The sequence below is a fragment of the Fusarium oxysporum genome, chromosome V, assembly GCF_013085055.1.
Source record: "Fusarium oxysporum Fo47 chromosome V, complete sequence".
Lineage (NCBI taxonomy): Eukaryota > Fungi > Ascomycota > Sordariomycetes > Hypocreales > Nectriaceae > Fusarium > Fusarium oxysporum.
The window spans coordinates 2,800,054-2,823,899 of NC_072844.1; the positions used below are offsets into that span (position 1 = coordinate 2,800,054).

The following is a 23,846-nucleotide window of genomic DNA, read 5'->3' on the forward strand; positions in this document are numbered from 1 at the left end:
ATGCAGGTACTCTAGGTATGCGAGAGCTAACTCCAACCTTACCAAGAACAACCTTGACCTACTATCACCGCCCCGCCTCTCGATCAACTCAAAAGTCGCAAACCACTTTACAACAACACGTCAAGATCACCACTTTCCTCTAAGGTATCATAAAGCTGTGAAATAAAGGGAAAACAAGGCGACGGGTAGTTACTGGAGCTCGATTGCGACCTGTTTACTGTTCTATCGTCATTCAATTCACCTACCGAACCGTCTACATCGAATCAGCAACATAATTCAACACACACAATATGGACTTCGCTCCTTATCAATCATCTCCCCCGGAGCACTCACGTGTGACCTCTCCCGACTATGCCTCGCCTCGACCATCATACGATGCCAGACGATCGTTTTCACCCGTCGCCTCTCCTCCACCGCTTCAGCACCCACAGCCACAAAGAGGATGGAGCGGTTTTGATGGCCAGTCAGCTGGCTGGGCGGCCATTAGTCCTGATAACCGCGCTTTCGGTGGACCAAGCACAATGCCTGGTACCTATCCTGCTGCCGAAGTCAGCGAGTTCGACACAAGCTTAGGAATGCGCCTGGATTACGAAGCCTGTCTAGCATATGTCGCATTTCCACCACTGGGTGCGATTATACTGCTGATCTTGGAGCGGAATAGTGACTATGTGAGGTACGATTGCATCTTTATGGCCGTTTTCGAAACTTTCACCAATGTATGTTCGTTTTCTGACACTCGTATTAGGTTTCATGCTTGGCAATCTGCATTGCTATTCACAGCCATTATGGTCTTCCATCTTATATTTTCATGGTCAACGTTCCTGAGCTGGCTTTTTTTCCTTTGTGATATTGCCTTAATCGCTGTTCTCACTCTACGAGCTTACAAAGATGCAGAGATACTCGACAGGTACGCGGAACCCCCCAGTCCATCCCGATCTCGTTATTAATAGACTTCTTAGATTCGAGGTGCCATTCTTCGGTGCCCTCGCTAGTCGATTCCTTGATGATGAGTAACGCATAATTGAGTTGCACGCGCTGCTTGTATTGTATTGTTTTTTTGAGTTTTGTCCATTTAGTCGTATTCACAATACCCCTTCGCAGCTCAGGACTGGCAATCGAATTACCTACCTCATGCTAGAAGCCAACCCTCTGTCGTATCACGTTAATAGATATGCTCACGCCCCTTCTGGCAGACTTGAATTGTTCTAGAAAACCAAGTGCCTTCAGCCTCGGCTCTTCCGTCTTGAAATTCAGCTGATTCATCCAGTTCTTGAAGACCGTCTTTCCAACACTTCAAAGTCGCTTAACGTATTTGAGCTTACTTTCAGTCATGGGGAGACAAAAATGAAGTATCTTATTTAGGTCTCTCAAAATATATTTTGAACCCGTGAGGATGGACTCCGTGGAGTCCATATTCTCAAATCATGCTAGTGCTCCTTGAAAATCTATCACTGCATACTCAACCCTTGCATCTCACTCCTCTAAAACTTGCTAAGTACAGGTGCCACCGTACCCTTGAGCGTAGGCCTCTCCTCGAATACAACCTCTCCAATCTTGGTTTCTAAGGAACTACCCACTTCCAGCCACCTTCCCAGTAGGTCATTGCTTTCTTTAGGCTTTACAGAATCATCTCGAGTTCCGACCGTTATGTGAGCAACGCGGTTTACACACTGCCATTGGTCATTTTGGTCTGCTAAGCGAACCACGATAGCCATGATCCTGTCATCAAACACAGCCTATTTACGGTCAGTTACTGTAGAGCTCATGGGTTTTGGGCCAGCTTACTCGTTCGAGCATGACATCGCATTCGCCAACTTTCCCTTCAGGGTCGCCAGCAGCCTCTGCTTCTTTCTGCAGCGCAGCGTATCTCTGCCAGAGCTCAGGGTGCTCCTTACTGCCGGCCTTGTGCAGCAAAGTGACATGGAATTTTGGCTGTATGCGTCGTGTTTGTTTGAGTTGTGTATAAAGCCGCGAAGTTGTAGGTGGGGTGGCTTTGAAAGCTTGCTCAAGAGCATTGTTGACCTCCTGGGTCGAAATGCCCACAGCCATGTATTCCATCTTTCTTGGCTTCTGAACTTTAGGTTTTTGCTGCTGCGGGTAACTTTTTTTGCCCCTGTCAGGTATATCGTGCCTGAAATCTGGTTTGTAGCCGAGGGCGTAATCCATCGCAGCGTCAAATGCTGCAGCAGAGGGAATCTCTTTGACAAGATTTGGAAACAACTTGTGGAGTTGTGTAACAAGAGTTTCGAGATTCTGTCGGCTGCTAGCTGTAGGATCAAGGTCGATCACAGCATCGAACCCATCGTCGGGTCGAGAGTGCGGATTGCAAGCTTCATATCGGTTGATAAAGCCCTCCATTACACCAATGAACTTCTCTTTATCGCTTGCTGCATGGATAGTCTGGTGGTTATCACCCCTGGCAATAATTCTTTCCTGGGTAATTCGCCGAATCTCATCGATTGACTCTTCATCATGCTTGAAGTTCATGCAGACAAGCTTGGCAGAAGAATGCTGAAGCTTCACATCCGTAATGATCTGCTTCCGTTCGTGTCTCTGTGCGTTGTTTCGGTCTGCAATCACGGCAGGATGGTCTTTGAGTTCGTCCAACACCATCTTTGTGAAGCGTGGAGGCCGGCCCTTGCCAGAGATATTGTCGTTTTGAACATGACCCCAACCGAAAAGGTGCGAGAGTCCCATAGCGAGGGTTGTCTTGCCACAGCCAATGGTGGCAATAGGGCACAGAATAACATCACGAGTGACCTCTGTCATTACAAGAGGATCCAGCTCTCCCATATTAGCTGCATCTGCACCGTTAATGTTCTTGAATTTCAAGAAGTCATCGCGGAGAGCGATGATCCCGTGGTTATTGTTGTACTCCTTTCCCAGCTTTGGGTCTGCGGCAAGTCGTCTTCGGGCGTAAAGCAGATACTCCTCGGTGATTTTGGTGTGTTTCTTGAACTTTGGCTGTTTTCCAGCAATCAAGGCCTTAGTACACTCTCTCCACTGGCGGTACATCAGGTATGGCTCCTCAAACTTGTACTTGAAAAACCAGTCGCGATATGGATGTGTAGAAGGGTCGTGGGACATCTTGCAACGTATAACAAAACCCTCGACATCGCGACCATCGTGTGCTCCAGTTTCAGCTACTTCTTCGAGGAAAGCCTTGACTTGGTGGATGTCGTCCATTGTGATAAGACCCGTTTTACGAAACGCCCACTCATCGGCAAACTCTTGAACGAAACGGCTGGGGTAGGTAGCGAACTCGGGTAGGTTGAGGTTAATACCATGGAGATATAGCCCAGCCTTATCTGGACCGTATGCTAAGATGTGCTCCTCGAATTGGTCATCACAAAGCTCCGCTACGGCAGTCACGTTCCTCTTGCGGAGCTCTCGTGCAAGATCTGCTTTCGTCTTGCCAACGGCAGCCAGTTGTTGTTCTAGGCGCTTCTCTCCGGCGCTAGCATGGCTGACTTGGATGTCATCTCGGTCACCAGTCGAGTGCTTGCTGCACACAATCAATGTGTCGTCTTCCAATCCGGCAATGAAAATGATGCAGCCGTTCTCCTTGAGTGTCAGCTCGTAGGGGCCTTGGGTCCGTGTGAAGATGTTCTCCCACTTGGTCTCATGAACCTCGTTAACATTGAAGAACTTGTCGTAGCCTCTCACGGCGATTTCTGGCTCGTTTCGTCGTGTCCTGGTAGTGAAGAGGCCGCGCGCATATGTGGGCAAATCACGTCGCTTGTAATCCCAGTCCTGCAAGCGCCAGGAGTCGACTTGGATGCCATCCGCTGATCCTTTAACATCGAACGTTGTCTTTTTGATTGCGAATCCGCCGCGTTTCTTGTCCTTTCGGGCACTGTCCAAAGCACGCACCACGTTCGCTACGGCTTGAACGTCCTGGGGAGCATAAGGGGCAGACATTCTGTCGAGAGCCGTTGAAGAAGCTCGAATATTCTGGTGATTCGTGGTGACTCTGCTGAGGGGTGTGAGAAGAGAACGCAGAGAACGACGGTAAGCAAGCATGAGGTTGATGGCGATGGTTCTCAGGCAAGATGAGACGCTTTCCTCACTCGAGGGGCAGGCAATCTTCTGTCAAGTGATCTGAGCCAGCTTATTCCAGCAAACCCAAAGGATTGTTTTCCGGAATCCTGAGCATCTGAGATCTGGAGGAACTCACTTTTTTAAAAATCCGAGTCAAGGAAAGAGTCGCGGGCGTGATGATGCTGCAGTTGCTTACAGTGCCCTGTCAAGTGAACTGAACTGGACAACAGTGTGCGTATTATTGTGCACAAAGGGTATCTGTAAATGTGTATAAACTGAAACCAGATAAAGTATTGCCACTGGCTGGGCCTTTATATGTAGACCGGGTCCGCGATGTTATTTCTGTAGACGCAGCTCAAATGAGGTTGTGGCGGTTGTGCTAAGGTTGATGCGGGCCAGGAATAAGTCGAAAACTGCCTTACGGCACCGCCTCAATAAAGAACGAACTTAGACTCTCTTAGTGAGTCAGGCCGCTATTGGGAGCAAGGGCCACACGGAAGAGAAATTAATGTTCAATCAAAGTCCCAGACTTTTGTGTTCAAGTTCGGAAACTGGTAGACCTTTTACTGAGTCATCCCATGGATCCTTTCACTATCAGGTCAGGCAAGCACTTTGGATGTAGAGGGGCAAAGTACTAACTCTGGATGGGTCTTACCCTGGAATGATGGCCTTGCTGTGTCTGATGCGTCACGCCGGCAATAATCGAGCACCAGGTGTAGGAAAAGGGTTAAAGATGACTTATAAGGGATAGATTAGTTGATAGAGCTTGCCTTCTGCCTAATAGAAGACCATGTATTGATCTGGGTAGGCACCCAATTGAGGAAATCCTAATATTTGGTCAGTCGTCATGATGGGTTGTGGGGTTCCACATGCAAGCTACCCCGCCAAAAATCTTCTACATGCAAAGTTTCAAAGGTTTCGACACTGACGACGCGACAAGCTAGAAACCTATCTTAACTTTGTACATAGAAGGAACTATTCCGACCTCATTCTTCGTCACAAAACAGCACCGAATAGAAATTTACAATCATGGCTACCCCAAACCCATTCCTTCTTGCAGCCGATAACAACCCCACGTTGCTGCCCCTCCTCCGAGAGAACCCAGCACTCGCATCATCGCAAGATGAGCATGGTTATTCACTCGTCCACGCCGCTGCCAGCTACAATCATCTCGACCTCCTGCGAGCGCTAGTCCGCGAGTTCAATGTCGACGTCGACCTGAAAGATGAGGACAACGAGACTGCCTTGTTTGTTGTCGAAACCCAAGATGCGGCGCAGGTCCTCGTCGAAGAGCTCGGAGCAAACATCAACCACCGGGGATCAGAAGGGTTAACAGCTAGAGAAAAGATTGAAGCGGAAGCTGAATTTCCTGCTGTTGCGGAATACCTAGCCATGATCGAAGCCAAGAAGGCCGATGATCCTGCCTCGACCGCAGCGGCTGTCATGCCTGAAGTTATCCCCCACCCTCCAGAGGGAATGAAGGTTACTGTTGGCACGATGGACGAGACCACAGACATTCCCGAGGAAATCGACCCAGAGTTCCGAAGAAGAATCGAGGAACTGGCTCAACGCGACGATTTCAATACCCCTCAAGGTCAAGCCGAGCTGCGGAAGTTGGTTGAGGATGCTGTTCTGGGTGAGGGTGGTGTCGGGGATGAACGAAACGTGCGATCAAAGCAAGATTAGGAGTTCAATCCGACGATTTTGTCTCCCACATGAGATACCTCCCGGCCGCGCTGGGTGGTCTCAGGATAGTGAGGTCATCACTGTTGCCAGATACACTTCTCGAGAAGCTCGTAGCACTAAGGGAAACCCATGCCCTCGAAGGACAAGCAACTAGCACATCCATGAGCAAGCCACGAAGCCACTGTGCTGACATGAAACCCTCCCAACTCAACTTGCAGACCTTGGATTCCTTGGGATCGTCGCCTGGCACAGAATACCTTGAAAGATAGGGGTCGATGCTGTCACGAGGCTCCACACGCGAGCTACCAAGGCGAATGAGTGAGAGCCACTCGTAAACTTCTGTGGCAAAGTATTCCAGAGACTCGCGATCATTTTCAGAGAGAACCTCTGGGTCGACATCGAGACTTGGTTGAAGAACAGCGATATCCTGCGATATGTTGGATGTTGATGTACAAGCTGTGGGAGAGAACTTTTGCAGGGGATCAGGATTCGGGGCTTGGAAAGCATTAGTATGAGATCTACATACGGGTTTAGAGAGCCTGATTGTGCTTACTTTGGGTTGTGCTATTGCAGAAGAGCCATGTCATGGGTTGAGTGAAGACAGACTTGCAGGCATAGATCAGCCTGTCATAGCCTTTGTGTCCTCGAAGCATGGATGGATCTCTAAGGTTGTATGTTACCACTTCACGAGAGTTAGCTGTTGTTCCTGGCACTTGTTATCTGGCCACTCACCCCAACGTGGTTTTGACCCTCTCCCACCCTTTGCACCATATGGTTTACCAACAAGTCCTGCACGTTCATACGTCTCCTTGTCCACGAACATGGTTAATATACCTGCTAAGCGTTAGTATATAATCTCTAAGGATTTGATCCAGCTGTATACCTTCGCGCAAGGTAAATAGTGTGCTAACCGCTGTCTGTCCCTCCGAGAGCATCATGATATCACCTGGAAACAGGGTCAACGTCAGAAACACTTAACCACAGAGCGAACTGCTTGCCCTTTTTGATGTACTCAGTAAAAAAGTCGCCTTGGAGAATATCTCCAAGCGACATTACTACCTTTGAGTAGCGAGGGGCATTTTGAGCGTTGCTCAGCTGCTGACAAGCAGCATCGTAGGCCTCTGAAGGTAGAATTAGATCAACCTAACCTCAGTTCAGTATTTAATTCATTCTGAGCGTCCATGCTTGTTCAAACCTTATGAATGAAATCCAACGACATAACTGCGGTCCAAGGCTTGCCCTTGCGAGGAGCTTGCTTGGTATCAAGGTAACCCATAGTGCCGTATGAAACAAAACATTTTGGCGATTGATAAATCGACGGCGCAGCAGCTGGAAACATGGTTGAAGGTCAGGAAAAGTATGATATTATACCGTGTGTGATGCCGAATGCTGTTTCTGCGCGTGTGTAAGTCGCAAACGCGAGGTGCTGGGTAACACAAATGGAACGTTTTGGTTAGCCGGGTTTTTCTCGGCGAATTTTTCTCACCAGATCAGAATCTAAAGAGGATCTCTTGGTCGAGCTGCATCCTCAACTCTGCAAATCACTGAATTTTCCAGATATTTTGTACTGTGAAGCACTGAACGCTCTTAAGGTTCATATCTGGCCGTGGAATAACCGCAGTAAAGCAATTTCCTGATCAATGAAGTCAGGCATTTGGTGTGACTTCCCCCACCACTTCAAGTCACAAATCCTAGGGTAAACTGAACTTCCTCTTACACAACAAGATTCACCAGAAACTGAAAATTGAGATGGATTTTCTCATCAAATTTGCTCAGGCGCATGAGACCTTTCGGGTCCCTGAGATCGAGGCTTTGGCCTTGGTTGAAGGCCTGGATATGAAAATAGTCGACTATAGCCAAGACGTCTGTTCTCCCATGAATAATATTGGTTAAACCCAGAAACTTACTGTGAATAGTCCCCATTTTGTATCGTGCACCTTGATTCGGTTGAATCGGCTAAGCGTCTGGCCAAGAGATCAATTCTCATTCAATCTATCCATGAGCTCTGGGGCAAAGGAAGCACACTGGATGTACTTCATGAATCAGTCAAGACAAACACATCTCATGTCTGGGATAGTTATCTTGGAAAATCATTCAAGTTCGATGTTGACCCATACCAAGGAACTCGTTCAGCCAAAAAGAGGATCGAACTTATCAACTCTTTCCGATTTCTGGGCTGGACTGGGCCTGTGAAAATGACCAACCCTGACAACTTGTTCACCATCTTCGAGATGTGGCCTTATAACAGCGTCCCCTTGAATATTCCGGACCCCACAATGATGTATCTCGCACGACATGTAGGGAACTCATCGCGAGAACTTTTGGTCAAGTTCGACCTCAAGAAGCGAGGATATATCTCAACGACGAGTATGGACTCTGAGCTCGCTCTCGTCACTGCCAACCTTGCACTCGCCGCCCCTGGCAAGCTATTCTATGATCCGTTCGTTGGAACTGGTTCCTTTCCCATCGCCTGTGCCCATTTCGGTGCCCTTGCATTCGGAAGCGATATCGATGGTCGAAGCATCCGCGGCGAGGGTGGCAACAAGAGTTTGAAAGGCAACTTTGACCAGTATGGCATTGGGTCTTGCTTAGGAGACGTATTCTCAGCCGACTTGACCAACACACCAATTAGGAGGCATCTTCGTACATGGGATGGAATTGTTTGTGATCCTCCATATGGCGTGAGAGAAGGGCTGAGGGTTCTTGGACTCCGTGACCCTGAGAAGACCCCCTGGTTGATAGAGCAGGGGAAGCAACATGGAATGCACGTAATGTCCTAGCCGTTCGATTTGCGCATTCGCTGACTATCGCAGGAAGCCAACTTATGTGCCACCTAAGAAGCCTTATAGCTTTCTGGTGATGCTCGATGATATCTTGACTTTTGCAGCTGAGACTCTGGTGGATGAAGGGCGACTGTCATTCTGGATGCCAACAGCTAACGACGAAGACCAAGAGATTCCCGTACCTAGCCATCCTTACATGGGAGTTGTGTCTGTCTGTACCCAGCCGTTCAACAAGTGTGAGTTGCCGCTGAAGCCTTGTTGCTAATCCTGCACCTGCTGACATTTCGCAGGGTCAAGGAGACTCATCACCTACCGTCGGCTCCCCGACTCACAGGTCTCGCAAGAGGCCCTCGAGGCTTACACAAATCGACAGAAGCTCACATTGAACGGAACATCGGCAGACGAACTCAACCCGTTTCGACGTGGATATTTCAAAAAGTTCGAGGCCGAAGAATAAAACCTCGCTTACAGGAAAGACTTCGCTTTGCTCCCATCAAAGACTTCCTATGCTCCGCATTCATGTGATAAACTGCCCATAAAACCCAAATCCTGATTACCCACAAAAGCAACATACGTAGGCACGTCAAGATGTCATGATAGCGGGCCCTAACCCTTCCCGTATTCCCATCTATATGTTGTTATAACAGTGCTGGATATCCCAAACCGGTCCTGCAACAAAACCAAGGCGATGACTGGCGATGTGCTTGTAGCGGCGCCGCGCTCCAAGCTTGTAGTATGCTTTGTACTGAGGTAGCCGTAAGTTTAACGAAATTCGGTAGCGGCAAAGCATCCCTGGTCGGGGACATGCTTCAGCTCCAATTGCTGGAACCTGTTACCGATTAGTATGCAGGAATTGACGCGTGATTGATATTGGTATGGGGAACAAACTTTTCGCTTTTAGAGTGGAAGTAAATACCGCTTACTTCACCCTTGACCTGGTTGAAGCAAATGTAGTAGAACCCCTCGAAGCTGGCACCCGTTATCGTGCGAACTCGATGGTCTGGAACTAAAAAGTGCTCTTTCCAGCGCATAAAGATGGTTTCTCGTTGGGCAGCATCTCGGATAGTGACAGGCCCCTTGCGAGCTTGTTTTTGGAAAGGACGGAAAGCTGTGAACTTGGCCCAATGACTCAAGTCAACCTTGCTATTTGCGCCCCAGTTCTCGTGTTGTGTGTAGAAACTGTACTTGGAACCAATGATTTCGCCCTCAAAATATGTTGTGAGGGTGGGATGGTCCTCAGTTAGACCTTGAAAGTAGAGTCAGTGTCATTGTCGATCTTGGTTGCACTCTGACCACCAACCTTGGATACGCAGATAGCCACAGAGAAAAGACTCTCGCATGTCAACATGCTTAATTTCGACCTGCACATCGTAGACCTGCCTCTCTGACTGTTGCGTGCCATGGAATTTGCTGCCCGGACGTAGGTAAGATGAAGGAGCCGAAGGGATAGTCTTTCGATTATCAGATCATTGCGTATACAGTGCGATCGACGTGTTAACTCACCCTCATACATGAAAAGTCAGAGCCCATGGATGGAGACCAAAGCTCATCCTCTTGCGCATCGATATCAACCCAATCCGACTCTCCGTTCGGCGACCCTCTCCGCCTGGATGATTCTCGAGGGATTGATTCGGTTTCAGATGCTCGTTGCGTGCTATTTGAAGGCTCTCGACTCAACTGACTGCCGATCTCGGCCTCTCTTCCCTTTATTTCAGACCCTGGGCCGCTAGGCATTGGAGTCGTGGCAGCCGTAGTAGCGGTTTGAGGACGAGGAGACATGGTGGAAGATCTTGAGGACGGTTCATCAGATGGACGTCCATCGTACATGGTGGCATCGTCGCTTGGGCCTTCGGGCGCAGCCGGCGCGTCGACGGCAAGGGGCGAGCCGACATCGACAGAAAGATTGGAGTCGGGTAGATCAGCATCGTGGACTTGATCATCGTCGCGTGACTGCCGGTTAGGACGTGGCTGATGTTGAACATCGTCAGGACATGTCGAGAAACTGTAAGACCGAGGCGAAGCGGCTTCGACCGGCGGATTTGATGATGGTGTTGGCATTGTTGTGACGTGTGATGGGAGATGATGCAATTAAACAGCGAAAATGTTGACGCGTGATAGACAGAAGTTCATAAAGAGGACAAGAAGAGTCGTGGGTATCAAATCGACCAGTAGATCATGTATGTATGTTGCGAGGATTTGACTGACGTCGAGCGCTGTTGGAGGCCAGAGGGGAGAACAAGCAAGTTAGTGCTAATCACCAAAACGGGTGGCGATCTCGGGGACTAGCGACTTTGGTAGGGTTGAACAGGGCGCCTGAAAGCCCTTTAGAAAGCAAACAACGTGCCCATCACAAAGGTTGAGGGAGAGAGTGGTGTAATAATACAGGTGAGGTGCAAGCAGGTTAAAGCATGCCAGATCGCATATGGATATGGGTCGATGTGATGGATGGCAAGAAAAGGGTCAAAGTCGGTCGGTGATGATGCTGGGTTGTCTTCCATTTTCATATCGACGGACGAGGGGCTTGATTTGCTGCCATCCGGGGTTTCTGTACCTAGCGGATTTGTAGGTGGGTACCTCGACCTCCATCCACTCCACTCGGCAAGACGGGGAGTTTTCCAAGTCTCCCTAGCTCATGATTTTACAGTACTGTACATGATGAGGTGTCTTGGGTTGCAGGCAGATGCCGTGTAACTTGGGGTATGCAACTCCTTAAACAACATGACGGCCTCATTAGATTGGAACAATGAAGAGAAGAATCTCTGTGGAAAGATCCGACAAACAGGCCTTACCGACTCCTATACCTATAAACTTTACTCAGGTACCAAAACAGCCCTCTTCCCTACAGAAAGACAGATAAGCGTGCGAACGGCGAAAAAGCTTGAGAAGATCAAGTAAGTTAATTATCTGTATTTCCATTGTCACTCGACTTTGCCCGAAACTCTCCATTTGAAGTCTTTGTGGAAAGCTTTGCCTACTTCCCCCGGGTGACATGTAACTTGAGAAGATGCAGATCAAGGTGTCCTCTCCACTATGATTCCTTTTCATCTTCGGCTGAGATGCTGAGGCTTGACCAGGGTCTGGGTCTAGGTCCAGTCCCAGTTCCGTCTTAGCGGGCCATTATGAACCTTAACAAGACCTTTCATCCACTGTTACAACAAAGGAAATCTCACAATTGAGTTTTTAGAAGTGGCGATGAGGATTCTAACATTAATCACTTCCCAGCGGTGCCCTCCCCCAAAACTCGAGTTGACGCCTCTCTCAGATTTGGAATCAGATGCTTCCTCATGCAAATGGAAAAGAATTGGGCTGCTTCCGTGCCGTGCCTCCAGAAGCGCCCAGGCGCCATCGGGCAGCCCCAGCGCCCCCCACCACGTTGCCGCTTGCATTTCGTATGGGGTGATGGGCCTTTAAGGAGACATGATGCACACGCCAACACCGAGACCGTTTTGTTTTGCTGGCATGATCTGAAATCATCATACAACGTTGGTAATTTCCACCTCAATCTCGCATTATCGTTTCCTTCACGGGTCTACCCGTCGCCTATTCATTAGCTTTTACAGTATTGGAGCCTCCGCCACCTGCATCATGTCTTCTGAATCACTTCTGTTTGCTGTTTTCTGGAAATGGTAATTTCTTCTGGAAGTGGTATCTTACTATTGATTGCTCTGCAAGTGCAGAGAGCTTTTCCAGACCGCTCACTCAACCTCGCATGTGAGCCTGCCCAGGGAGTCTGGTCCAAGCGTGTGTTACTCAGGTCTTGTTTAGGATTGCATATTGCAGGCTGAAATATAGAGCATATAGCATGATCCGACTCGTGTTATCAGGGACGATTGGTAATTAACAAATAACTCCATTCCCCGTCGTACCACATCCCCCAGGGCATTATCCCAAGATTTCCCGCATCTGTGACTCCCAAGGTTTCCCTAGCTCTCTGATCGAAAGGTTCGATGAGTATCTAGTGATATTCCACCTACCCGACAACAGTGCTCAAAATGCTTTTCTATGAGATCGCTTCTTTGGTGATATTGTTCTTTCATTCGTGATAAATAAACATGGCTTGTTTCTGGTAGTCTTTCGCGCCTTTCTTTCACAGTACGGGTATCGTTCTTAGCTACAGCCGAATCATCACCTCTATCATCGAGATTTGCATCCTCGACTTTTCGATCCCATAACACCGTATCCCATTAGTTTTAGTCGGGCCCGTCCTTTAAATTGGCTTGATCTTGAAGTGCAGAGCGATCAAGCTGAAAACTAGAGCCTTGAGATCCTGAACAAGGTAGTAGAACACTCGCAGACCTTCTGGGTCAGCAGACTCTGTGACATCCACCAGGGAACCAATCTTGGCGGTCTACTGTGCTGTTAGTAGTGTTCCGAAATACGGTGTCTCAATGACCGACCTCGAACGCGATATGATCATTACCAATCCGAATCTCCAATTCCTGGCGTCCATCTTTATTCTTCTGAGGCCATTTCGAATCATCTTCTCTACATTGGGTTAGCGATGCTCAGGCAAGGCCACTGAATATTCGGTTCGTCGTACTTGGTGATCTCGCTCGTCTTGATGATGCGCTTGATTTCGTCGACAACTACTGAGCTGACACACACTATGACTCATCAGAGATGCTGATTCCGCGGGGTTAATCGCATTCCTTACTCTCTTTTCGGATCAAACTATCGTTTCGGTAGTTGGAGTTGTTGGCATATCGGGCAACCGCGCTGCGACCATCGCCGACGACTCGAAAATCGAATTCTGAGCGCGCGACACGTTAGAATAACTTAGAACAGTATACAGACACCGCACAAGTATTATTACCAAGGAATTCGTGACCGAAACGACCCATATGGCCAGAGCTGTTTGGAGGAACGTCATTAGCATCGTTTCGCGACCATCAATTAGACGGGGAAGCTAGAAGACGCCGTGATGATAGACTGACTAGTATCGCAAGTAGAATGGTTCGTTTGAGGACGTCATTTTTGCTGCTGTGGGAAGGCGGCAAGACTGGCTGGTGGTATTATTCAAGTCAAGATTTATCAACTATCACACCTGAGATCGCAAGGCTGAGAAAGAATCGCGGGACCTGGTGGTCGAAGATGGGTGCACGGACCATATTCGGCGGGGCAGAACAGCTTTACGACAGGTGTAAGACCTTCACCGTCGGTAGCCAACTACGCGGCTTTGGAAGTACATCAGCTGTCAACCCAAAGCTTAGCTATCAACAAGGCAAGGCAACTACACCAGATATAAGAGCGGTCTACTTATGTTGAATTGAGTCATTAATCATCGTTGAAAATCACCTGACGGATTCTTTTTTTAGAACTACACCTCTCAATGTTCTGTTAAGGATATAGAAATCAGCATTGAATGGTAGCCTCAAAGTACCAAACTACCCCTTGTTAAATCACGTGATACCGTCCCTCACGTCAAGTCGCTTAGTGCCACCTGTTCGACATCGCTGGCAGGACAGATCTTCTTGAAGTTGATGCCGTCCAGAGCTGGTCTAAATTACCATAGGGGATTCTGGTAAAAGCTGTTAGCGATTGCGCGCCAGATACGATTCAACGAATGGCCAAGGCGGATTCTGCTACTCATCCCGACAATTAAAGCTCCAAAGCAGCTCGAACCCCTGAGCTGAGCCTCCCCACCGCCGAAGTCCATACCACCTATACCTCCAATCCACCTCCAAACGTCCCCCTAAGAGCCACGTCCCATCTACAACAAACACTCCCACCAACTTTCTCGGCCAGCAACTGGCGACACTCTTCAAGATGTCTGGCTTTCTTGAGAATGCGTACAGTCTCGTTCACCAGGACAATGCGGCCGACGTCCCCACCGTTTCCGATCTGCGCATGCAGCTGGAGAAGGGTACCGATGAGACCAAGGTCGAGACTATGAAGCGCATCTTGACCATCATGCTCAATGGCGATCCTATGCCCAGTCTTCTAATGCACATTATCCGTTTCGTCATGCCTTCAAAGTATAAGCCTCTCAAGAAGCTTCTTTACTTCTACTACGAAATCTGCCCCAAGCTTGACAGCAGCGGCAAGCTCAAGCAGGAGATGATTCTGGTTTGGTACGGCTACGCCCTTACTGTTACTACTTATACACCAAGACATTTGATCGCTGCGATGGTTTTTTGCTAACAATACTCTCGTAGTAACGGTATCCGAAACGATCTTCAACATCCCAACGAATACATTCGAGGAAACACCCTGCGCTTCCTTTGCAAGTTGAGGGAAGCTGAGCTCATTGAACCTCTCCTCTCTTCAGCACGATCCTGTCTCGAACACCGACATGCCTACGTCCGAAAAAACGCCGTTTTTGCCATCGCCTCCATTTTCTTGCACTCGCCTTCCCTGATTCCAGATGCCTCCGAACTCATTTCGACTTTCCTCGAGGGAGAGAGTGACGGTGTTTGCCGAAGGAATGGTTTTGCCGCTCTTGTTAGCATTGACCACGATGCTGCCCTCGTTTACCTCAGTTCCGTTTTTGAAGGCATTCCCAATGCAGAGGAGCTTCTTCAGCTTGTCGAACTCGAGTTCATTCGCAAGGATGCGGTTCAGAACTCCCAGAACAAGGTTTGTCTGATAGTCACTCACGGAGGGGCTGAATAGCCACTGACTATATGATAGGCACGATATCTGCGATTGATCTTCGACCTGCTAGAAGCTGGCGCTTCAACTGTCGTATACGAAGCTGCCTCATCTCTTACTGCTTTGACCAATAACCCTGTTGCGGTCAAGGCCGCCGCCGCCAAGTTCATTGAGCTGAGCATCAAGGAGGCAGATAACAATGTCAAGCTGATCGTGCTTGATCGAGTTGATCAATTGCGCAAGAAGAACGAGGGTGTCCTTGATGACCTGACCATGGAGATTCTCCGAGTTCTGTCCAGTACCGATATCGACGTCCGACGAAAGGCTCTTGGTCTTGCCCTTGAGATGGTATCCAGCAAGAATGTTGAAGAGGTTGTCCTCTTGCTCAAGAAGGAACTCTCCAAGACAGTCGACCAAGAATACGAGAAGAACACCGAGTACCGATCTCTCCTTATCCACTCTATTCACCAATGCGCTATCAAGTTTTCCGAGGTCGCAGCGAGCGTCGTGGAGCTGCTTATGGATTTTATTGCCGACTTCAACAACGCTTCCGCTGTCGATGTTATCAACTTTGTCAAGGAAGTTGTCGAAAAGTTCCCCAATCTGCGTACCACCATCATTGAGCGGCTTGTCTCCACCCTGGGTGAGGTCCGAGCTGGCAAGGTGTACCGTGGCATCATGTGGATCATTGGTGAGTACTCTCTTGAAGAGAAGGACATTCGAGAGGCTTGGAAGAGGATACGTGCTAGTCTTGGCGAGATGCCCATTCTCGCATCGGAGCAACGGCTACTGGATTCTCATGACACCGAGGAGCAGACCGACGATCACATCAACGGAGCATCGAAGCCGGCCGCGCCATCTGGTTCACGCAAGGTCCTGGCAGATGGCACATATGCTACCGAGACTGCTCTTACCAGCCAGTCTTCAGCAGCTGCTAAGTTAGAGGCCGTCAAGACTGCTCAGAAGCCTCCTCTGCGCCAACTCATTCTTGACGGAGACTACTATCTGGCCACTGTTCTGTCATCTACTCTCGTCAAGCTTGTGATGCGACATCATGAGATTTCCTCGGATAAGGCTCGAACTAACGCCCTCCGGGCTGAGGCCATGCTGATTATGATTTCTATCATCCGAGTTGGACAATCTCAATTTGTCAAGGCTCCCATCGATGAGGACTCTGTGGACCGAATCATGTCATGTGTACGCTCATTGGCTGAGTTTGAGCAGAAGAAGGAGCTTGAGACCGTTTGGTTGGATGATACCCGCAAGGCCTTCCGAGCCATGGTCCAGGTGGAGGAGAAGAAGCGGGCCGCCAAGGAAGCTTTCGAGAAGGCCAAGACTGCTGTGCAGGTTGACGATGTTGTCCAAATTCGACAACTAGCCAAGAAGAACACCACCGAAGGCCTCGATGAGATCGAGGTGGATCTGGAGAGGGCGACTGGTGGAGAGGGCACCGCCGAAGACCTGTCTTCCAAGCTGAGCCGTGTGGTTCAGTTGACCGGATTCTCGGACCCCGTGTATGCTGAAGCATATGTCAAGGTTCATCAGTTCGATATCGTTCTCGATGTTCTTCTTGTCAACCAGACAACAGAGACTCTTCAAAACCTCTCAGTCGAGTTCGCCACGCTTGGTGACCTGAAGGTCGTTGAGCGACCTACTACACAGAACCTGGGTCCTCATGACTTCCACAACGTGCAATGCACAATCAAGGTCTCGTCAACAGACACTGGTGTCATCTTTGGCAACGTCGTATATGATGGTGCTCACTCTACTGATACCAATGTCGTTATTCTTAACGACCTACACGTCGATATCATGGATTACATTCAGCCCGCCACTTGCACCGAGACCCAATTCCGCACTATGTGGACTGAATTCGAGTGGGAGAACAAGGTCAACATCAACTCCAAGGCCAAGTCGCTACGTGACTTCCTCGACCAGCTTATGGCCTGCACAAATATGAACTGCCTGACACCAGAGGCCAGTCTCAAGGGTGACTGTCAATTCTTGAGTGCCAACCTTTACGCTAGGAGTGTGTTTGGTAAGTTATTCTAGTCTATGGCAATAATAGGATCGTGCTAACCATGAACTTAGGTGAGGATGCTCTTGCTAATCTGAGCATTGAGAAGGAGGGCGAAGATGGACCAATCACTGGTTTCGTCAGAATAAGAAGTCGATCACAAGGCTTGGCACTGAGCTTGGGCTCTTTGAAGGGACTTAACAAGATCGGGTCCACGGCTTAGGTCAGCTGATATACGTACAAACACCTGGATCTAATTACATGAGAAGGGTTGTCTCAGCATTGCAAGATTCATGACGATGGTTGGAGCGGAGTCAGGGTCGGAGCATGTTAATGGGTGTTTTCCCACCAAAAGGCTGTGCGATGGGTCCCTGGTAGAGTTCATTGTAAGCAGGTTTAGGTAGACGTTGATTACAAAGGCACATGGTTTCACATAGGGTCACAGTCAGAGCCAGTGGCTATCACGAAGTATAGTTGAATAGCTCGGCTTTCTCGTTCAGAACAGGGAAAAGTGATATTAGCGAGGGCCTTGCCAAACTTTCGTTGGATGCCTTGTTGGGCTCATATACATATGTATTGTAAGAGCAACGGCTGGTTAATAGTATCCAAAATCAATCTCGACACAAGGGGATATGCGAGGAATATAAGTGATGGGGAAATAATCGCTAGACCAGCATCCACCAACTCCAAAAGACACAGACAGATGTGGTAAAAGCAGGATAAACGATATAGGGTATTGTCCAAAAGTGGCCGACCGTAGCGGATCAATAAAAGGCAAAGCTGCCATTGGGATAAGTTGATGATGAGGGTGAAGTGTTTGGCTGAGACAAATGTTCAGGGACCAGGTTGCTTCATGTCTGACGCTGGGAGGATAGCGGTAGGGCACAATCAAATGTCAAAGACAAGAGCATTGACGACATGACCAGTCTGCCAGTTTTGTGCCGTGAGAGATAGATTGTCCTTAAGAATCTTACCCATGTATGCTATCCTGATCTTCTTGGTCGACGCAAGCTGGGTGTTGTTAGCATTCTGTTTGCTCGCCAGAGAATAAGCAAGGTACTCACGCCAGCCTCGAGAGCAATCTTTTTGGCTACACTACGAACAGTATCCGACTCATATATGGCGACGTTGATATCTTGGCCGTTCTCACTGAGCCTGGCTCGTAGTTTGACTGTCTCTTGGGCATCGTCCACCTCTTTACCCTTTTCTTGTTTCTTGCCCTCCATCTCTTCGTCGCTCAGTTCTTCATCTGCTGCTGTGTCGTCGCCAGCATTTGAGAGATTACTCTTTGCGCCCTCTTCTCGATCCTCCTGCACATTGAGCGGATCGCAAACAACCCATTCCGGCATTTGATAGTAGTTTCCTAGAGAGTCGTACACGCCATTGGAGAGGTTGCCAGTCGGGAGAGAGATCTCAGCAGCGGATAGAATCATCTGAGCCGTCGCAAGGCCATTGGATCCGTCATCTTGCGCATCCTGGCCCGCTGGATCCCACAAGACAGCCAGGGCCGCATGAATTGTCTGCCATATCTCAGGTCTGCCGGTGACTCTTGTATCAAAGAAGGCAACTCGTTCCTTTGCCAATTCGCTCTTAGTCCATGTGCGATCGCGTGAAGTCCACTCGTGTCGTCGCAAAGGCTTATCGATATGCTGATCCAGAGGACGATTACTGCGACGGTGCTGGCGACGTCTTTCGGCGGGAATTTGCGGTTGAGCGGCTTCTGGGAGTGCCAGCGGGGGAGGATTGATAGCGCGCGACGAAGCGTTGGGTGCGCCACCTGGGTAGGGAGAGTTGGGACCCGAAGAACGAGAGAGGCAGCAGCCCTAGAAGTGTAATGTTAGAGGTAATGACATGTTTATGTTGCAAGCAGAGAAGAGCCGGACCATGTTTGCTGCAAGGGGCGGCGACGATCGCCGTTGACCTGTGGATTGAAGGTCTTGTTAAGGAATGAGGATCCCAACTTTAGTGACTAGCCATAGCTGGCCAAAGTAAGGTCGCAGATCTACCAGATCAGATCAGATCAGATGGGATAGCAGTGTAGTGTAGTATAGCGTGGTGTATTTGGCGGGTGTAGAAGATGTCGCAGTTGAATGATTGACTGACTGACTGACTGACTGACTGAACGAAAGAGGAGAAGGAGAAAGAAGCTGGGGAGATGGACGCACGAAGGAGGCGCAGAGAGAAGACGAAGGATGTACTAAGTATTATGTATGGAAGTATGTGTATGTGTATGCGAATGGTTATAGACGGGAGCCGAGTTTGTTGGCTGGGCTTGCTTCTGGAGTCGCCGAACCTATCGACTCTTCCTTTTGGGGGCGTTCCCACCAAAAGTCACGGCCTGGACAGACCCGACCAGGCTAGAGCAGACCAGGGGGAGGCGTAGAAGCGGGACAAACTTAAAGCCTAAAAAAAGGAACAAGACCAAGAAGAATAAGAAAGGGTCCTTGTCTTGTTCGTTAATCTTTATTTGGTTCAGGTGATCAAGTTAAATCTTAGCTGAGTAAAAGAGGAGAGACGTGAAATGTGAATTGACACGAGTAGCAATTCCAAGATCCAACTCAATTGCTTGTTCTGATCCAGTCAATGAATTGCTGATCATTGCATGGCCAGACAGAGATCAATTCATAGATGTTGGTGAATGTGACGAAAGATTAAGCTCAAGTCACCAGTCATATAACGGGGGAGACGCGGCCTTTTATGCAGTATGATGCACACGATGTGATGGAGAGCTTGGTGCATGCCTCCATGGCTTCAGCCAAGAAACTCGAGGTACTCGTAATGACAGGACAATTCATCGATGGCTCAGTCTACCGCTGTAGGTCTCTGTAGGTATCACCAAGTTGAGTCTCGTCAGTGGGGTTTTGTATGAACAGACCAGGGGTTCCCAGAGGGGAACCTTGCCTTTCACTCACTCTACACGGTGAAAGCAGTCACTGATTGATTATACTAACGACTATATTATAGATCTCGTGCTTCTCAGATGTAACACCATCGCCATGTCCAGGAATGCCCTTGTTTACTGTGAAACACCGCCATCTACCTAATCTTGACTGCTTGTCAATTCACAGATCAAGAGAATCTCTATCAACTCCTAGATAAGACCATTCAGCGTCCAAGACAGTATTTTTGCAGGAGGAATCCTCAGCAAGTTTTCTATACTCAAGTCCAGTTGCAAAACATCCATGGTGCTCACCTTGACATTCACCGATGTAGGGGCCAATCAGCATGTGGCTTGTACTTGACAGGCACCCACCAACTCAGTTTCAGTGCTTCACCGTGGGCTCTAACTCTTCAAGCTCGAGATCTTTGCCTTACACCATACATGAATAATCTGTGTCTTTTTTACTATTCTCAAACAACGATCATTAATTTCATTCAATAATACATGTTTCCACCTTCATTTTCTTTGCCTCACTTTCTCACCATCAACGCAGCATTACACCGTCTCTGAGCCAAAACAAACAACCCATCCTCTTTAATAACACAGCACAATCAACATGGCTACGATGCTAAAGGCCACAGAACGCCATTTCTACTTCCACGGTAAAGAGGTACGTACTCGCCCAATCTCATATCAGCTATGGCTATGACTAATCCAACTTGCAGGGCTATGAAGTAGAGCGCAATAATTGTCACTGGTGTCAGATTCGCGCTTTTCCGACTCATTCAACACTCCCAGTGACAGTTGTTAACGAAGAAGACAATGAGGTACTTCCTGATGACTTTAGATTCATAAACAACGTCGTCCTTGGTAAAGGAGTTGAGCAAGCTGGTAATAGCTTCCGCAGCGGCTGCTCCTGCGCCAAGGACTCAGAGTGCCAATACACGAGTTGTCACTGTCTCGCCGATTTAGAAGACGACGATTCCAGCGATGAAGAGGGATTCGATGCCTTTGGGGACAAGATAGAGAGAGCCACACCAAAACCTCGGAGAATAGCATATGCATACCACTCCCACGGCGCAAAGGCCGGTCTTTTACGGTCCAAGTTCCATAACTCAAAGATGCCTATCTACGAGTGTCACCAAAGCTGCTCCTGTAGTATAGACTGCCCAAACCGCGTCGTCGAGCGTGGCAGAACGATTCCTTTGGAGATATTCCGCACACCAGACCGCGGATGGGGTGAGTGTCATTCTCATCTCGACTAACAAACAATTCACTGACTAAAAAAAAGGAGTTAGATCTCCCGTGTCAATTAAGAAAGGCCAGTTCGTCGACCGATATCTCGGTGAGATCATCACATCTAATGAAGCAGATCGACGGCGCTCACAGTCTGCTATCTCTCAACGCAAGGATGTTTACCTATTTGCTCTCGACAAATTCACAGACTCCGAGTCGTTTGACCATCGGTTAAAAGGCCCATCCCTTGAAGTAGACGGTGAATTCATGTCTGGCCCGACGCGATTCGTCAATCATTCATGCGACCCCAACATGCGAATCTTTGCGCGCGTGGGTGATCATGCTGACAAGCATATTCACGATCTTGCCTTGTTCGCAATCAAGGACATACCTGAGGGTGAGGAGCTTACTTTTGACTATGTTGACGGGGTTTCACACGAGGGGGAGGAAACGGGTGGCGACATCGATCATATGACTCGTTGTCTATGCGGAAGCAAGAAGTGCAGGAAGTTCTTGTGGTGATCATTTTGAACAGCCAAGTGAACTTCGTTGCAAGGGAGGTATCTGGATGCAAGTTGGACGTTGAGCTCATCACTTTTACTCCAATCTGCTCCTGGCAGTGACTCGCCTCCCCTTAAGCTTACTTAAACATGAAAATAAATCATGTCACATTTTACGTCAGTTTCTATATCTGGCTGTCTCCTTGTTCTTTGACACACAGGAGTGACCCGGGGGCTGACCAGGCTCAGGTTCTTTGTGAGCATATCGGCGTTCTTTGTCCACCATTGTTCTTTGAGAAGAGCTCGGAACAATGCTTTACAGACTTTCGTTTCGCATTGGGTGTTAAACGAACGGTCACAAGTAACTCGAAATGAACTTTGAGCAATGGCGGTTATATAAGTTTTTCCTCCATTCCTGGGAGTTCGAGACTCTGTCGCTTACTTTTCCCCTGCTATTAATATTGCCAAATTCATTTCTGTATTCAACTATGAAGCACTCAAGTAATTTATCATGTCCTGTCTCTACTATCCCTTCATCTCCATCGTTTACTCATGTTAACTTAGAACCCGACTCGTCGGATGCCTCAGATGGCCACCACGATGGGTCTCAACAACCGGAGAATGACTGTAACATCAACGAACCTCCAGCCGACTCTCAGGGGTCGCCTCCATCGCCTCCTGACTGTAAATCAGGCGTCCTGGATGGCCTCAGAGACAGAGTTGAACCCGTTAGAGAGAAGAAAGCCACCCAAGGCCGGTTTGGCGCAGAAGTATGCATGAAGTATCTACTCCGTGTGTGCGAAAACACTCCCTATAACGGCTCGGGTGGTCTTCACACTAGGCAGATCTCTCGCTCTCTCCGCCGCTCACGACTCATGCGTCGAGGCTTGATTCATCGTCAATTTGACAGAGGGAGAGGAAATCCATCCGTCAGCTGGTGCAACAAAGAGCAGTGCGACTACGAATTCGTTATCTTCACAAACCCCGTTCTCTACCTTGGGAACCGCCCGAAAAGCTCTCAGGGATTGCATGCCGATGTATACTTTCACGACTTTGCTAATGCCATGGTCACGAAGCTCTTTGCCCCTGAGGACAGCAAGGCCAAGAAGCGTAAGGCCCTAGAGATATTGTCTTTCGTGGATTCTCCCCCTGTCCGAGTTGCATTCTCGCATTTCATGGAATGGTATAACCTGCTGGGCTTCAAGCTCTCTGATCGCCAATTCAGTCGAGCTCTGGTTGCAGTTCAGCCAGTGTTCCAGGGCCTCATGTTTGGGGTCAAGACGGCAGCGAGGATTGAGGCTATCCACGAATACATCGTCCCTGAAACCGAAGACATGAAGCAATGGACTCCTAGCCAGCTCATCCTACGCTTTCTCGTCTGGTGCGAAATATGGCGACAGCAAAAGACATCTCGCTCAGAATCTTGGAGGCTCGGTTCCAGTAGAACAGCGACCGAGTTTCTTACTGCCGTGCTTCTCAACTACAAGATGATGTGGCGAGAAGGTTGTTTGCACACAAGTACAACCGAAACGAACCTAGTTTGGGATCGAGTTTGGGACGATTGGTTACGCAAATACTCTCTACAGGAAATCGACGATGTTGTCAATGGCGAGTTCTTCTATCCTCGAGATCAGCTAGACATGTCGGAGGAAGAGGTCTATAAAGAGGTGGGATATCTTGGAGGTATTGGTCAGTGCGATGATGTTTATAGGCCTGTCAAGTGTTTTCTAGGATATGCAGAGGATAGACTGATGCATTTATGAGATGGTTGGGTTTTAGAGGAGACCATTTAATAGGCACAAAAGATAGATGAGTTTAGGTATCTTGTCCTTTCTTTAGCAATGGTATTATTTGATACTTGCAAGTCTCGACATATAGGTTCAGGGTAACAGTCAACCATTGACTGAGGTTCAGTTCACCAGACTGGCTGCACTGCCTATGCCCTGCCACTTCCTTTCTCTCCTCTGTCTCAACGTCTTCGCAGCCTTCACTCTGGGCTGTTTCTTTCTACCTCCATACGTGCCGCGATCGCAACCTAAAATCTGGCTGGCCGACATGGCATCTCGTAAGTCTCGGATCCAGAGAACTTCAGCAAGCCCCTAGAAACAAAC

The 23,846-nt window shown here is 48.7% G+C and overlaps 11 protein-coding genes across 11 annotated transcripts; 6 read left to right on the forward strand and 5 right to left on the reverse strand.

Annotated features, from left to right (window-relative positions):
• Window positions 1–43: 43 nt before the first annotated feature.
• FOBCDRAFT_36782 (uncharacterized protein) lies at window positions 44–1,200 on the forward strand. The gene is made up of 3 exons (XM_031184525.3): window positions 44–673; window positions 746–907; window positions 960–1,200. The coding sequence occupies exons 1-3, from the start codon at window positions 291–293 to the stop codon at window positions 1,012–1,014; spliced, it is 600 nt and encodes a 199-aa protein (XP_031040167.1). The 5' UTR covers window positions 44–290; the 3' UTR covers window positions 1,015–1,200.
• Window positions 1,201–1,372: 172 nt separating this feature from the next.
• Window positions 1,373–3,934, reverse strand: FOBCDRAFT_293503 (tRNA ligase). The gene is made up of 2 exons (XM_031184526.3): window positions 1,786–3,934; window positions 1,373–1,736 (listed from the first exon to the last, which is right to left on the reverse strand). Exons 1-2 carry the CDS (start codon window positions 3,919–3,921, stop codon window positions 1,482–1,484), a joined length of 2,391 nt encoding a protein of 796 aa, XP_031040168.3. The 5' UTR covers window positions 3,922–3,934; the 3' UTR covers window positions 1,373–1,481.
• A 948-nt stretch (window positions 3,935–4,882) lies between these two features.
• On the forward strand, window positions 4,883–5,831 carry FOBCDRAFT_36793 (uncharacterized protein). Its single transcript, XM_054704679.2, has one exon. The coding sequence runs from the start codon at window positions 5,071–5,073 to the stop codon at window positions 5,725–5,727; it is 657 nt and encodes a 218-aa protein (XP_054560654.1). The 5' UTR covers window positions 4,883–5,070; the 3' UTR covers window positions 5,728–5,831.
• Window positions 5,645–7,137, reverse strand: FOBCDRAFT_36789 (ribonuclease P 40kDa subunit). The gene is made up of 6 exons (XM_059612167.1): window positions 6,923–7,137; window positions 6,726–6,870; window positions 6,611–6,673; window positions 6,460–6,561; window positions 6,281–6,409; window positions 5,645–6,222 (listed from the first exon to the last, which is right to left on the reverse strand). The coding sequence occupies exons 1-6, from the start codon at window positions 7,064–7,066 to the stop codon at window positions 5,732–5,734; spliced, it is 1,074 nt and encodes a 357-aa protein (XP_059464943.1). The 5' UTR covers window positions 7,067–7,137; the 3' UTR covers window positions 5,645–5,731.
• Window positions 7,138–7,476: 339 nt separating this feature from the next.
• On the forward strand, window positions 7,477–8,967 carry FOBCDRAFT_135876 (S-adenosyl-L-methionine-dependent methyltransferase; the record flags this gene model as incomplete). Its single annotated transcript, XM_059607943.1, has 4 exons — window positions 7,477–7,590; window positions 7,644–8,495; window positions 8,545–8,746; window positions 8,801–8,967. 4 exons carry the CDS (start codon window positions 7,477–7,479, stop codon window positions 8,965–8,967), a joined length of 1,335 nt encoding a protein of 444 aa, XP_059464944.1.
• On the reverse strand, window positions 8,890–10,701 carry FOBCDRAFT_36799 (vacuolar import and degradation protein-domain-containing protein). The gene is made up of 4 exons (XM_031184534.3): window positions 10,014–10,701; window positions 9,811–9,961; window positions 9,399–9,756; window positions 8,890–9,339 (listed from the first exon to the last, which is right to left on the reverse strand). The coding sequence occupies exons 1-4, from the start codon at window positions 10,566–10,568 to the stop codon at window positions 9,273–9,275; spliced, it is 1,131 nt and encodes a 376-aa protein (XP_031040176.2). The 5' UTR covers window positions 10,569–10,701; the 3' UTR covers window positions 8,890–9,272.
• A 1,649-nt stretch (window positions 10,702–12,350) lies between these two features.
• Window positions 12,351–13,585, reverse strand: FOBCDRAFT_223933 (Mago nashi protein). The gene is made up of 6 exons (XM_031184535.3): window positions 13,445–13,585; window positions 13,324–13,361; window positions 13,165–13,260; window positions 13,051–13,114; window positions 12,908–12,995; window positions 12,351–12,858 (listed from the first exon to the last, which is right to left on the reverse strand). The coding sequence occupies exons 1-6, from the start codon at window positions 13,480–13,482 to the stop codon at window positions 12,718–12,720; spliced, it is 465 nt and encodes a 154-aa protein (XP_031040177.1). The 5' UTR covers window positions 13,483–13,585; the 3' UTR covers window positions 12,351–12,717.
• A 392-nt stretch (window positions 13,586–13,977) lies between these two features.
• FOBCDRAFT_36825 (coatomer subunit beta) lies at window positions 13,978–17,527 on the forward strand. The gene is made up of 4 exons (XM_031184538.3): window positions 13,978–14,581; window positions 14,666–15,086; window positions 15,141–17,139; window positions 17,193–17,527. The coding sequence occupies exons 1-4, from the start codon at window positions 14,277–14,279 to the stop codon at window positions 17,339–17,341; spliced, it is 2,874 nt and encodes a 957-aa protein (XP_031040180.1). The 5' UTR covers window positions 13,978–14,276; the 3' UTR covers window positions 17,342–17,527.
• A 391-nt stretch (window positions 17,528–17,918) lies between these two features.
• Window positions 17,919–19,138, reverse strand: FOBCDRAFT_36829 (uncharacterized protein). The gene is made up of 3 exons (XM_031184539.3): window positions 19,002–19,138; window positions 18,183–18,941; window positions 17,919–18,129 (listed from the first exon to the last, which is right to left on the reverse strand). The coding sequence occupies exons 1-3, from the start codon at window positions 19,002–19,004 to the stop codon at window positions 18,007–18,009; spliced, it is 885 nt and encodes a 294-aa protein (XP_031040181.2). The 5' UTR covers window positions 19,005–19,138; the 3' UTR covers window positions 17,919–18,006.
• Window positions 19,139–20,413: 1,275 nt separating this feature from the next.
• Window positions 20,414–22,236, forward strand: FOBCDRAFT_250632 (uncharacterized protein). The gene is made up of 3 exons (XM_031184540.3): window positions 20,414–20,669; window positions 20,725–21,238; window positions 21,291–22,236. The coding sequence occupies exons 1-3, from the start codon at window positions 20,616–20,618 to the stop codon at window positions 21,755–21,757; spliced, it is 1,035 nt and encodes a 344-aa protein (XP_031040182.2). The 5' UTR covers window positions 20,414–20,615; the 3' UTR covers window positions 21,758–22,236.
• On the forward strand, window positions 22,224–23,498 carry FOBCDRAFT_240154 (uncharacterized protein; the record flags this gene model as incomplete). The annotated part of the gene is made up of 2 exons (XM_059610284.1): window positions 22,224–22,236; window positions 22,300–23,498. The coding sequence occupies 2 exons, from the start codon at window positions 22,224–22,226 to the stop codon at window positions 23,496–23,498; spliced, it is 1,212 nt and encodes a 403-aa protein (XP_059464945.1).
• Between the last annotated feature and the right edge of the window lie 348 nt (window positions 23,499–23,846).